This window comes from Astatotilapia calliptera, chromosome 7, assembly GCF_964374335.1.
Source record: "Astatotilapia calliptera chromosome 7, fAstCal68.1, whole genome shotgun sequence".
NCBI classification, from domain to species: domain Eukaryota; kingdom Metazoa; phylum Chordata; class Actinopteri; order Cichliformes; family Cichlidae; genus Astatotilapia; species Astatotilapia calliptera.
In genome coordinates, this window is record NC_137428.1 from 834265 (window position 1) to 847500 (window position 13236).

General features: G+C 50.8%; 1 protein-coding gene across 4 annotated transcripts in view; it reads left to right on the top strand.

Annotated features, from left to right (window-relative positions):
- Positions 1 to 139: 139 nt before the first annotated feature.
- The window catches only part of ambra1b (autophagy/beclin-1 regulator 1b), an 18938-nt gene continuing 5841 nt past the window's right edge, over positions 140 to 13236 (top strand). Inside the window, exons 1-14 of one of the 4 annotated variants that reach the window (XM_026172330.2) lie at positions 140 to 160; positions 2894 to 3099; positions 3658 to 3716; positions 3943 to 4126; positions 5232 to 5404; positions 5551 to 5617; positions 6047 to 7563; positions 7859 to 7945; positions 9489 to 9677; positions 10645 to 10725; positions 10814 to 10914; positions 11075 to 11185; positions 11371 to 11559; positions 11647 to 11801. In XM_026172330.2, the coding sequence (XP_026028115.2) occupies positions 2968 to 3099; positions 3658 to 3716; positions 3943 to 4126; positions 5232 to 5404; positions 5551 to 5617; positions 6047 to 7563; positions 7859 to 7945; positions 9489 to 9677; positions 10645 to 10725; positions 10814 to 10914; positions 11075 to 11185; positions 11371 to 11559; positions 11647 to 11801 (3045 nt within the window). In that variant the 5' untranslated portion in view covers positions 140 to 160; positions 2894 to 2967. Of the gene's footprint in view, positions 444 to 2893; positions 3100 to 3657; positions 3717 to 3942; positions 4127 to 5231; positions 5405 to 5550; positions 5618 to 6046; positions 7564 to 7858; positions 7946 to 9488; positions 9678 to 10644; positions 10726 to 10813; positions 10915 to 11074; positions 11186 to 11370; positions 11560 to 11646; positions 11802 to 13236 lie in introns of all 4 variants that reach the window. The other 3 variants (XM_026172329.2, XM_026172331.2, XM_080303314.1) reach the window with 3 other exon arrangements.

A 13236-nucleotide genomic window follows, 5' to 3' on the forward strand; every position in this document is an offset into this window, starting at 1 on the left:
TAGGACTCCAGTGCTTGAATTACCCTCACAATAAAGCGTGAAACCGCCTTTCTTGAAAACAGTTTCTTTGATGGCTTCGTTTCCGGGCAGCGCTATTAAAGCCCTGGCGCAGGTGAGCAGACTCTTTCGTGATCGACGATTTTGTGTCTGGGCTCTGTTGGTAGGTCTGAGTATGTGGCTAGCGAACAGCTAGCAGGTTACGCAGTAGCAGTTTGACGTCGGGCAGCCTCTTTAAAATCGGACCAATGCCTTAGAAAAGCTTCTCTGTTCGCCCCCGTCTTGTAATACGAGCGCTGCCCGTTGAGGCCAGCGGTCGGTGCTCGGTAGAAGATCGGGATAAAGCGGAGGATCTTAGCGTACCGGCGCTCGTTGGTCACGGTCTCCGTTTTGGCCGAGCTAGCTGTTCAGTAGCTCTTAGCGCCGCAATGGATCCATAAAAGAAGGTAGGCCCGGCTCACAGCAGCAGCCTCTCATTCACGCCCTGTTTGCTCTCTGGATGGACTCCGGGCGGGTGAAAGTGTTGGATCTGTGGGCTCGGTTCGGCACGACGCTGCCTGGGAGCTACATGTAGGCGCTGAGGGGCTCCTCGGACGGTTCCGATCAGCTGAGGTCCACTCTTGGGTTCTGCTCGCTTCACCGCGGCTCTGGTTCCGTGAGCAGAGCGGGGGTGTGAGGCTTTGTGCCGGCTGGAGGCCCTCAGGCTCACAGTCAGCTGTGTGAAGCTGAAACATTTCTGTATTTTTATCATTTGCCTCGGACTGTGACAGGTGTGTTCACGGTGATGACGTTTCTGCCTCCGAACCTCTTTATTTCAGGTTCACGCGCCTCAGCTCTGGGTTAGGGTCACCTGAGGAACCAGAACAGCCTCACCTGGCAAATTGCAAAGTGATGACGTTAAATCACCGGGTCTGTGGGTCTCAGACCCTGTACAGACGAAACAAACAGCCTGACTAAGCTCATGTAAAAAACAAAAACAGCTGTTTGTTCCAAAGCAGATGTTTGTAGAGACTGAGCACAGCTGGTATCAGTCTGCACATAACTCTTCATGAGAGGAGCACAGTGACACACAGAGACAGACTCCCTCAGAACTGAAACTGTGAAGTGTTGTGTGTCTCAGAGTACAAATACTGTGATAATTACTGTATCTGTGGTAACAGGATAATATTTAGATCAAGTGGCTGGTACATAAAAAGTGGGATGAAAAAAGACGGGGGTACTGGGAGGCCAGGAAAGACTTGCAGTGAGCTGTATGAGAGGCTAGACACTGAGGATGGAGAGACAGACTGGTATTGATTGGCTGGGCACAGAGGATGGAGATGGAAAGGATGCGCAGCAGGTTGGAGTAATTACGGACAGAGATGCAGACTACTAATGACTGAAAAGACTGTACCGCAACGATGGAAGTGGTACTTGGAATGGATGAAAGCTAGTTAGTGAACCAGGAAGTGCAGAGGACTAGTGAGGAGGAGGGGAAAGGTGGTTGGTCCTAATGACATACCTGTGCAGGTGTGGAGATATCCAGGAGAGAGGGCAGGCTGTTTAACATACAAGACGTGTGCTGGTCCTGAAGAACAGGCTGAGCTGTAGTAACTGCAGAGGGATGAAGATGTGAGGAAGAGATGTTGAAGCTGGGCAAGAAGAGAGCTGATGATCCGTGAGCAGCAGTGTGGCTTCATGCTCTACAGACGTGATGTTTGCTTTGAGTGTTGATGGAAAGTTTAGAGAAGGTCACTGTGGTGCTGCACGAGGACGCATCTGAGGGCGGGGCATGTGTGAGGACAGAGGCAGTGGTGAGGTGTGTGCTCAGAGAGACAGATGTGTTGAAGGTGGGGGTGGGATTACGTCAGGGATCTGCTCTGAGCTTCTTCCTGTTTGCAGTGGTGCTGGACAGGCTGACAGGAGGAGCAGGTGGAGGTATGCTCTGAAGGTGGTGGAAGGAGCCGAGGTAATGAGGGTTTAAGTTTGGTCGACCATCCAAAGAGAGTGTGGGTGGAGATGTGTGACAGAAGGATGGCAGCAACAGTGAAAGGAAAGGTTCAAAGGTGGGGGTGAGGAAGCAGCAAAAGTCTCTGCAGGATGTCTCCAGCTTCCTGTCCGGGCTCGGCACGTTCCTCTTTTCAGTAGTGGGGTCTAATTTTGTAGGTGGCGCCGTGGAGCGTGTGACGCCATGAAATCCGAGTGTTTTCTTACTGTGCTGAAAATCACACATGGTTAGATTTAAATGATCTCCACCGGTTGGTGACGCTGACGGCGCTCCCTCGTCCTGCAGCTGCACGCGCCATTTGGGTCTAAGTTTTAAATGGAAGCTCAGCTTCAGCGTCGTCAGTAAATGTGTTTGCAGCATCTGTTCCAGCTGCAGGCGACCAGTGAAACCAGTGAAACCAGTGAAACCTTCCCAGCTGCTGAGAGACGATTCTGATGTGTTCTGACGGTAAACTGATCTTTACTGAAGCTCGGCTGATGAAGGCCATTTAATGGTGCGACCATCAGCCATCATCGCTGCTCTTCTTATCAGTTTAATATAGTTTTAATACGCCGAGTGATGGATTGAGATCAGTCAGCTGATAAATCTGGGTTTGTGTGTGACTGGCTCACTCCTGTTTTTGAGTAAATAAACCTTTAAGGCCAAATTATTAAAAACTTGTTTTCATAATTTTGGTGAATTTGATGGAAAAAGTGTGGAAATGAAACCATCACTGATGAAAGAGTCCAGCTGACTTCACACTAACACAGCAGCTGATGATTATTTTCATTCTGACACAAAATCAGAAATTCATGGTTCAGACATTCCTGCCCAAAGCCCGCCCCCTCGCTCTCCTGGCCTCAACTTCGCGCCGCAGCGTCATAGTAACCGTTTCTTTCAGCTCGATTTATTTCAGGTTGTTTTTCTCAGCCCAGACTCTGCATGGCGTCGGATTGGCAGCAGCGGGAGTGAGCAGCCAATCAGCCGAGGACACCGGTAGCATCATGGCGTCTCGTCAGAGGAACTCTGTCCGGATCCTGTCCAGCCGGGAGCGCGGCTCGCAGATCTTTGGCTCGCAGCGCCTCCTGCAGCTCCTGGTGGAGGAGAAAGTCCGCTGGATGAAATGGCAGAGTCAGGCAAGTTTCAGCTTCTTCTTTCCTCTAAGAACCAAACCGTTTTCAGACGGCGCCCCCTACAGCCTACTCCCAAATGACATGCTAATAATTTAGCTTTTATTGCTCAGGCTTTCTGATGGCTCTGTGCCTTCCTCCTGTTTGTGCGGTGACGCACTCATCAGTGCTTTTCAGATAAGAATCATCGTTAAAAATGGGTCCGAATCAGTTTTTATCAACTTTGTTTTTCCTTGAGTTTTCCATCACATACAGCAGCTGCTGGGATGCATGTGATGGAGGCCGTTTAACACCAGGATACGCCTGCCTACCAGCTTTGGCCACAGTGGGACAAATATGCCCGTCTGAGGCGCTTCTGCTGCACATTAGAGAAGTGAGAGCTGTGGGGGTCAGAGCGTTGTGGGGAGGAACTGAAAACAAAATCGTCCAGTTCCAGCCCGCAGGGCTCAGGAGGGCGTTGGTGGGGAGCGGTCGGATTGTTCGTAGCAGGCGGCGTTGCTGATGTGTTTGAGTGTGTGCTTGTGAGCGCTTCCCACTGACTGTGAATGTTTGTGTCTCCAACAGAAGGTGGAGCTGCCAGACAGCCCTCGCTCAACTTTCCTGCTGGCCTTCAGCCCTGACAGGTGAGTGAAGTCAGAGCACAGGTGGAGGCGGAGACTCCATCAGTACTGGATCTTTTTACCAGAGTATTATCGATGTAGTGGTGTTTAATCAGGATACTTTACCAAAAAGACACAAATGAGCTAAAGTGTATATAGTTGAGTTTGAGGTGGAGTAGGTGGAGCTGAGACTCTTTACTGGAGTAAAGAGTCTCAGCTGGGCCTTTCAGAGGAAACGTTGTGTCTGCAGGACCCTCATGGCTTCGACCCACGTCAACCACAACATTTACATAACAGAGGTGAAGACTGGAAAGTGCCTACATTCCTTAGTGGGCCACCGTAGAACCCCCTGGTGTGTGACCTTTCACCCCACAATTCCTGGCCTGGTGGCCTCTGGGTGCCTTGATGGCGAAGTCCGGATCTGGGACCTGCATGTGAGTACCCCCCCCCCCCCCCCCCCCCCCCCAACATTGTACAGCAGTGCAGCAGTCGGGCAGGGTGCTAAATGCTTTCATGTCAGCCTGTTGATGAGGACATGGAGTCGGTGTTTCTGTCGAGCTGCACTCTGGAGTGTCCTCGCTCACGCAGCGGGACATCAGACTAGGGCTGGGCCGTATCATGTCACGGTACTACCGGTGTAATGTTGGGCAACGTTAGGAAAATGAAATATGGCGATAGAATATGGGTAAAACGCGCATGTGCAGCGCCTTTGTTTACATACGCACATGGAGGCGACACAGAATGAGGAGAGTGAAAGCAAATCGTTGAATGAAACCATGAACCTGAACTGGTTTGTAAAAATGCTGCAGCTTCACTGGTGTGGAACTGGTTTAGCTTTCGTCCGTCAGATACACAACAAAGCACTATTTTTGGTAGCGCATGCTAGCGGGCCGTCGTTATTACCGTGTTGTTTGGAAAATACGGCGCACTTAAAATCAATCCTTAGATTTTTCTGAAAGTCGACAGAGCCCCTTATAATCCCGTGTGCCTTATGTATGAACTCTGGTTGTGTTACTGACCTGGAAACGATTTTATGTGCACGGCGCTCGAAAATCTGTCACATGTTTCAGTACGACTTTGCTAAGCTACGAAGCCGCACCGCTTGATGGATTGTCGGAGCATTACGGCTATCGTAGGCGGAGCCTCGCGGAGTGATACGTACTGTGCTTCAACATAATGTTACCGTACTGTGTGTGTTTAACCTCTTTTTAAGGTTTGTGGATATTACACATGGTTATGCTGAAGATGTGTCGGCCAGTTTCCACTGAAATGCCTTTTGGTTAAACTGTCAGCAAGGAATTTGCATTTGCTCTGTTAAATGTTTATATAACTTTAATGCAGATAAAAAACAGCTGCTTGTTTCAGTGAAGATACATTGATTTGGGTTTTTTGCACTAATAAAGTTGTGGAGTTGTAAAGTATTTTGTCTCGTGTCAGTTATATCGTTATCGCAGATTTTCAAATGTATATGGTGATAAATATTTTTGGTCGTATCGCGCTGCTCTACATCAGACGTAACTGAGTAACTGTGTTCTGCAGGGCGGGAGTGAGAGCTGGTTTACCGAGAGCAACGTCGCCATCGCCTCCCTGGCCTTCCACCCAACTGCTCAGCTGCTCCTGATCGCCACCAACAATGAGCTCCACTTCTGGGACTGGAGCCGCCCCGAGCCCTTCGCCGTGGTGAAAACGGGCAGCGACACGGAGAGAGTGCGGTGGGTTAAACACGGCCGCTGGTCAGAGGTCGAGTCTGAGCGTGTGCATGACGTGACAGTAATAACGGAGCGTGCTGCTGTTACGTTTTTATTAACATATCGCTGGAGCCAGGTGTTTTCATCGACTTCTTCTCTGTGTCTGTCAGGTTGGTACGCTTCGACCCTCTCGGTCACAACCTGCTCACGGCGATCGTGAATCCATCCAATCAGCAGGTACGAAGATGATCTGAAGCCATTTCTTAGCGAGGTAGCGTCATGTTTCAGAGGATGACCGCCATGGTTCACCTACAACCTCAGCTGCACACCTCACCAAGAGAGCGAGTAATGCAAAAAAGAACATCACGCTGTATTATGTCATGGAGCTGAGGGCGTGCCGAGCACTGAGAGGTCTGAGGCACAGCTAGCACCGAGTCAGGTGGACCTGCCCCCTCGCTCCTGTGTGGATCCTCGGTTTGGTCGTTACAGTTTTCCTGTGTCTGTGTTACGATTGGTTGATTTTTCTGGGAGGTGACTGCAGATGCGTTTGCTGAGGATGACATCACCATGGCAGGTTTTGGGTGACAAGTAGAAGAGGTCGTCCTGTCTCTGCCGTTTAACCTGCCTTCAGTGATCAGGTGTTTTCTTCTTCTTTGCCTCCTTTAGGGCGAGGAGGACTCGGAGGTTCCCATGGACAGCGTTGAGATGCCTCACTTCCGTCAGCGCTCCTTCCTGCCTTCCCAGCCGGTTCGCCGCACGCCCATCCTCCACAACTTCCTCCACATCCTGTCGTCCCGCTCCCCTGGGGCTCAGGCCGGAGGCGAGCAGCCGCGGCCTCTCGGGGAAAATGGAAGTAACATGGCCGAGTCTCCCAGCATCCCTTTGGCCCAGTACCCCAGCTCGGAGCGCGGTCCGCCCCTGCCCGGCTGCACCCAGCACCTGGGCATGGTGTGCATGTGCAGTCGCTGCTCCATCAGTCGAACGGCGCCCCAGCCAGACGGAGCCTCTGTGCCTCCGCCCGATCCACGGGCATCATCGGACTCACTCCAGCCTCCCCCGGCCTCCACCTTCTCCTCAGCTCGTACTGAGCCCAGACAGCCCTCGGAGCGAACCTCCGCCTTTACCTCTGTCTACTACAGCGCCGGCGCTTCTCTTAACCCCGCCCCTCCGGGCGGCCACGAGCCACACTCCACGCCCAGACCAGCACCCGACTGGACTCGCAACCTGCTGAGTGTGAGGGAGGGGGGGATAAATCCTGGCATGCTGCCTCCCAGAACCTCCGCCTCCTCCTCCATCAGCCTTCTGTCTGTGCTCCGCCAGCAGGAGGGCTCCTCTCACTCCCCCGTCTACACCTCCGCCACCGAGGGGCGGGGTTTCCCCCAGCAGGGAGAGCCCGGAGCCCGGGATACCGCCAGCACGAGCAGCGGGCATCACCCGTTCTGGGACAGTGCCCGTGGTAACACGGCCTCCTTCCGCAACGTGCTGCAGTGCAACCTGAGCCGCTACTTCCTGGAGATCGGCCCCATCGACATGGAGCCGGCGCTGGGCGGCGCCATGGCCGACGGAGGCCAGGAGCAGAGTCAGGAACTGCTCAACAACAACATGGACCCGGACCGGCCCGGGCCTTCCTCATCCTCCTCCACCCCCACCATCATCCACTACCAGCCTCCCCTCCCCCCGCCCCCCAGCTCCCACAGCCTGGAGAACAACGTCCCTCCCCCCGCCTCCCGTGGTCACCTGAACCGCTGCCGGGCCTGCCACAACCTGCTCACCTTCAACCACGACTCCCAGCGCTGGGAGCGCAAGACCTCCTCCGCCTCCACCTCCATGCTGGAGCCTCCCTCTTCCTCCTCTGCTTCTTTTCCCTCTCCTTCCTCTCACTGGCAGCCCGATGAGGCCAGAAGGATGCTAGAAGTCCAAACACAGGAGAGGAGGGCGCCTCCTGAGTCCAGCGAGCAGCCGCCTCCCCCAGCAGCAACAGTGGGAGGAACAGGAGTGGCCTTCCCCATTGCCCCGTCCTCTACCCAGCCCGGGGAGCAGACGGTGGGCCTGGTGTACAACCAGGACACAGCGCAGTGGGAGAGGGTGTACCGGCAGGCTGCGTCAGGCCGGCCGGCGGAGCCACCAGAGGCCTTAAGCCAAGAAATGCCCGTCGACCCGCCAGACGAGGACTCCCTCAGGAGGTACGTCACCTTTTCTTTATGAGGTCAGATTCTGGTCCTTCCATCGGACCGTAGCTCCTAAACGAGCCTCTTGTTTTACTCGTGAACTCACCAGGAGAGTGTTAGCTGAGCTGAGCTCAGCCCCCTGCTGGGCTTTAGGAAGAATGCAGGTTTAAGGCAGCACTGTGAGGGTGACTTTGGAGTCTATCTGCTTGATATCACACAGTTAGCTGAGCATGAAAGCAGTGCTTATAATCAGCTACCATCTGTGTCTCGAACACTGAGCGCGCTCTGTGTGCCTCTGTTTCTCGCCCAGGCGGCTGCTGGAATCCTCTCTCCTGTCACTGTCTCGCTACGACATGTCCGGCTCCAGAGACCACCCCATCTACCCCGACCCAGCCAGGTACAGAAGCACCGTCGTGTACCTCGAGTCTAGGTTCAATATGGGCTTTGATTTAACTCTCCCAGGCCAGCTTGGCATGAGTCGCAGTTCAGAATAATCCTCCTTTATCTCACACTGGACCGCATTAGAGGTGTCTGCTCTCTGTGACATCACACAGATCTAAACGTAGAAAAAGCTGCTGACACGTTGAGCTCATTAAACTAGTTCTTAAAAATGTGAACGCCGGATTCAGGAAGTGGGAACAAAAAGGAATAACAGCGATTTGTACAGTAATGAAAGATGGCCATTTGATGAGTTTCCAAGATTTAAAAGATCGGTATAGTCTACAGAAAACCGATTTTTACCGGTACCTGCAACTCAGAGACTACTTTTCAAAGGAAATACGAAGTTCGCGTAAGTCTTATGGCATCCTGAATTGTATAATTAAATCATACAGGGGCCTCCAATTCAAGGAGATTTCTGTACTATATAAAAATCTAAGAGAGAGCACGGCAACATCAACTGAATACATAAAAAATAAATGGGAGCAGGAAATAAAAACTGATATCTCAACTGAGGAATGATTAGATATGTGTGACACCCAGAACACAACCACTAACTCAAGATGCTGGAGAGAATTTGGGTGGAAACATCTTACTCGATTCTTTATTACACCAAAAATCAAAAGTAAACAGACTCAAGACAGTTTGCCATGCTGGAGAAGATGTGGTAACATGGAAGCACACCATACGCACGTGTTTTGGGAGTGCCTGAAACTGCATCATTTTTGGAAGAACGTGACTCTTGTAATAGGCAATATCTTGGGCTATCAATTACCACACAATTTTAAAACTGTATATCTTGGGAATATTAGAGAGTATGTTCTGTACGACGACTTGTATTTGACAAAAATCCTATTGATAGCTGCAAAGAAAGCTATAACAAGAAACTGGTACAAACTGGATCCGCCTTCATCAAAAGACTGGTTAAATATTGTTGGAGAAATCTGTGCAATGGAAAAAATGACTTACATTCTCAGATTAAAGGAAGATATTTTCGTTGCTAAGTGGGAGAAGTGGACATTATATGGCACCAAGGAAAGTTACTGAACGAACAAAACATCTAAGGTCTATAACTCTGTATATCTATTGATGCATGCCCGTATAAAAGTACGTATATAAGCTGGAGTATGTATGCTGCGGAGTAAAGGCAGGCATGCATACGGTAGTTGATTAGAATTGGCACCCACAGCTTTTGTTCGCTTTAGTTCTGTTTGTTTTCACTGTGTGCTTGCATGGTTATTTCTCCTGTAATGCAATACATGTCTATGTTTAAACTGTGACAAAACTATCAATAAAAATTACAGTGTCAAAAAAAAGTGAACGCCCACCAATAAGACCTGAACGCTGCAGCGGGGGTTAAATGTGAGCTGCTGCACACGCTTGTGTTTCTGGGTAAATGATGGACAAAGCCGAGGTCGCTGGGTTTGCCTCTGTCGAGGTCAGAGTTTGAGAGGTTTCTGCAGACGCTTGCTGATAAAGAGTTTTTGCCCTCTGCTGTGCAGGCTTTCTCCAGCAGCTTACTACGCTCAGAGGATGATCCAGTATCTGTCGAGGCGCGACAGCATTCGCCAGCGCTCGCTCCGCTACCAGCAGAACCGGCTGCGGGCCATGTCGTCCTCCTCGTCGGACAGCCCGGCCAGCAACCCGCCCAGCTCCATGGACAGTGGCGACGTGGACTTTGAGGATCTCGAGTAAGTTTCAGTCGCCTTCCTCTCATGGCTCACACAGCACACTGTGACCCGAGCCGGTCTTATCCTGTCAGCGCAGCCGCTCGTTAGGTTGGCTCGTTAGGTTGGCTCGTTAGGTTGGCTCGTTAGGTTGGCTCGTTAGGTTGGCTCGTTAGGTTGGCTCGTTAGGTTGGCTCGTTTCGAGTAAAACGAATCAGAAGTTTATTCTGTTCACTGGGACGTTTCATCACTGGTCCAGGTGACTGCAGGTTTCAACCTTATTTGCACAATGACTGAAACTAACAACAGGCTGTGAGGTCAGTTTATGATCACTGATCAATAACCATCAGTCCCGGTCACAGAGAGCTGGGGAATGGCTGCAATCACAGCTTTGTAAGATGGCGACAGATGTATCTGGTGGATTATTGAGCGTGCGTTAGGAGGAGTGGTTAAAACTGTGTAATGGCGGTCCATCATCGAAGATTAGAAAATGAATCGGGACAAAACGCTGTTCTGGAGTCCGTTCAGGAATTTTCCTCAGATGTTTAAAATCGCTGAAATCAGACGTGAGCTCGTAAATTATTGTCACGTGCCGTCAGGTAGGCGGGTCCACAGACGGCGTTTGTGCCCCGCTCTGAGCTGTCCTGTAGAAACGCAGCGTGCAGCCCTGATGTTGTTGACTCGAGTCCTCGTGTTTCCGTCCCAGCTTCTCCCGTGGTGGGCGGGGCTCTTTTCACCGCGCTGTAGATATGTTTGCGTGCAGCGCGTCTCAGCTGCCCTCTTATTGGCCACAGTTAAATTCAGTTGTTTTCAGAAGAGGCTGAATTTAATTTACTTTTGTTTAATCAAAACCAAGACGGGAAACTGGCGATGCTGGCGGGTTCAGATCATGTGATTACAGCGATGAATGACATCACCGCAGTAACGAGTTTTGATGCGTCCGAACGCTGGTTGAGTCGCGGTTGTTCAGTCCTTCTCTTTGTTTCTGCAGCGACAACAGTGACAGAACGCGACACCGGACGCCTCGAAACGCCAGGATGTCTGCGCCCTCGCTGGGCCGCTTCGTCCCTCGGTGAGTTGGCTCCGAACCCGCCGCTGAACCTGGTAAACTCGCGCTCGCCGCTTTGGTTCTCATCTCATTCCTGTTTGTCATCCTGCAGCCGATTCCTCCTGCCCGAGTACCTGCCCTACGCCGGCATCTTCCACGAGCGAGGGCAGCCCGGGCTCGCCACACACTCCTCTGTCAACAGGGTGCTCGCAGGTATGCACACACACACCTTTATTTAAAAAGAAGGCGGCTCATATCCGACCTCCGTCAGGACACGGTGACCACAAAGTTGTTGTTTTTTTGTTTTTTTTTCTTCAAATGGAGATGTGGGTTACCGAGCATGCCCAGTGACGCCGTTTCCTGTCCTCCACAGGGGCGTCGATTGGGGACGGTCAGTCTGCGGTCGCCAGCAACATCGCCAACACCACGTACCGCCTGCAGTGGTGGGACTTCACCAAGTTTGACCTTCCTGAGATCAGCAATGGTACGACAGCGCGAGGCCGAGGGTTTGAGTCCTCCGCTTTAGTTCAACTTTTTCTGTTCAGTTCCTGCTCAGCCCGGTTTGGAGGGGTTAAAGGTCACCCACTCTGACGGGGTTTAACAAACAAGCCGCTCTGAGTCTGTTTGTCTGAACGCCTCACAGACTCCGTCTCTCTGCCCCCCCCACAGCCTCAGTCAACGTTCTGGTGCCAAACTGTAAAATCTACAACGACGCCAGCTGTGACATCTCTGCGGACGGGCAGCTGCTGGCGGTTTTCATTCCCAGCAGCCAGCGCGGTTTCCCAGACGAGGGCATCCTGGCCATCTACTCGCTCGCCCCCCACAACCTGGGAGAGATGCTGTACACCAAGCGATTCGGTACGTCCTCACAGAGACGGCGGCTCTCTCTGTCACACGTCCAGGTTTGTAGGATGGTGACGGTGACAGCGGTGTTTTCTCCCTCAGGTCCAAACGCCATCTCCGTCAGCTTGTCTCCGATGGGCTGTTACGTGATGGTGGGCCTGGCCTCCCGCAGGATCCTGCTGCATCCCACCACTGACCACATGGTGGCGCAAGTCTTCCGCCTGCAGCAGCCGCACGGAGGAGAGACGTCCATCAGGGTGAGAGGGGCCTCAGATTTATTTGATAGAAAGCTGCGGGTCAGGTTTGTTTTTACAGAGGACAAATCGAAAAACTGATGTCAGATCAGCGGGCAGCATGTAAACGATGAGGATGTCAGACAAGTTGAAGAGTTTGTGTGAAATTCAGATTTTTATTTATTTTTTTTTTTTTTAAGGGAATTTTTCCTCCACATACATGAAAACTCACCAAGTCTTATTTCATGTTTCACTGTAAAAGGCTGCTGCGGTGTGAGTCTGATAACCTGAGAAGGATTTAGAAATTGGTACCATAGGCGAGTTTGAATCTCAGTAAAGGTCAGAGGTAGGAGTGGGCGATAGAAACGATATAAATTTGTCCAACGATAGAGATTTTGACTATATCGCGCTATCCCGAAAGCGCATGTTGATGATGTCATCAAGCTGCGCCTGTTTTGGTCGAAAGCACCGCAGCGGCTACAACCATTATCATCTGCAAATGATGGCGACAGTCATAGCAAAGAGATGAAGCACTGTTGAAATATGGGGAAAGCCAAAAACTGCGCTTCCTCCACTTCTGTACCATTGATTCATTAATGTTGAATCCTCTCACAGCTGCTCTGTTCCCATGTTGTTGCAGTATATTAATAACTAACCTCGTATTGTGGATGAATAATCTCAGTTGTTCTCCTGACTGAAGTTTGGCCCGTGTACAGCATCCTGCCATGCGATTGCATTTGTCCCTGACCACCAGAATCCCTCACATTAACTTTTATCGAGTGGAAAAAAAAGTTGGCGTTCATCCTCCAGCTTCACTGTGCTAATGTTATGCTAACATAGCTGTGTCGCTAGCAATCACTTAGCACAACATTATGTACCAGCTAGCCCAACTTCAGTAACCCTGCAAACATCACTGCTGTTTAGTTTCCTGTCTTCATTTATGTTGGAAGTGGTAGCAGAGCTGTACGTTTGAATTAGTTTCAAAAATCTCTGTCAGAACATGCTATGAAATGTTTGGGTGGAAGCTAGCGAGCTAACTTCCTGCTAACTTCTAACTCCGTTAAATTTAATAACTTCTGTTTTCATGGATGCCTGGATGTTAAACTTAATTGTTACACCTGGTAAAGCAGCAACGCTGATGATTTAATTAAAGATGAAAGAATTTAGAGTTTTTTAACTCTCAGTGTTCGTTTGACTTTTGGACCTGAAGTTGACGGAGTTTTGGACCCAGATTACTCTGAAGCTCCTCACTACAGCAGCCGTAATGCTCTGACCATCCATCAAGCTGTGCGGCTTACCACAGTTGTACTAAAACATTTTAACAGATTTCTGCAGCCAAAAGAAGAAAAGAATATATCGTGATATATATCGTTACCGCACATGCTTAAAATTATATCGCGATATGGATTTTAGGCCATATCGCCCAGCCCTAGTCAGAGGTCAACTTTTTAAAAAATCC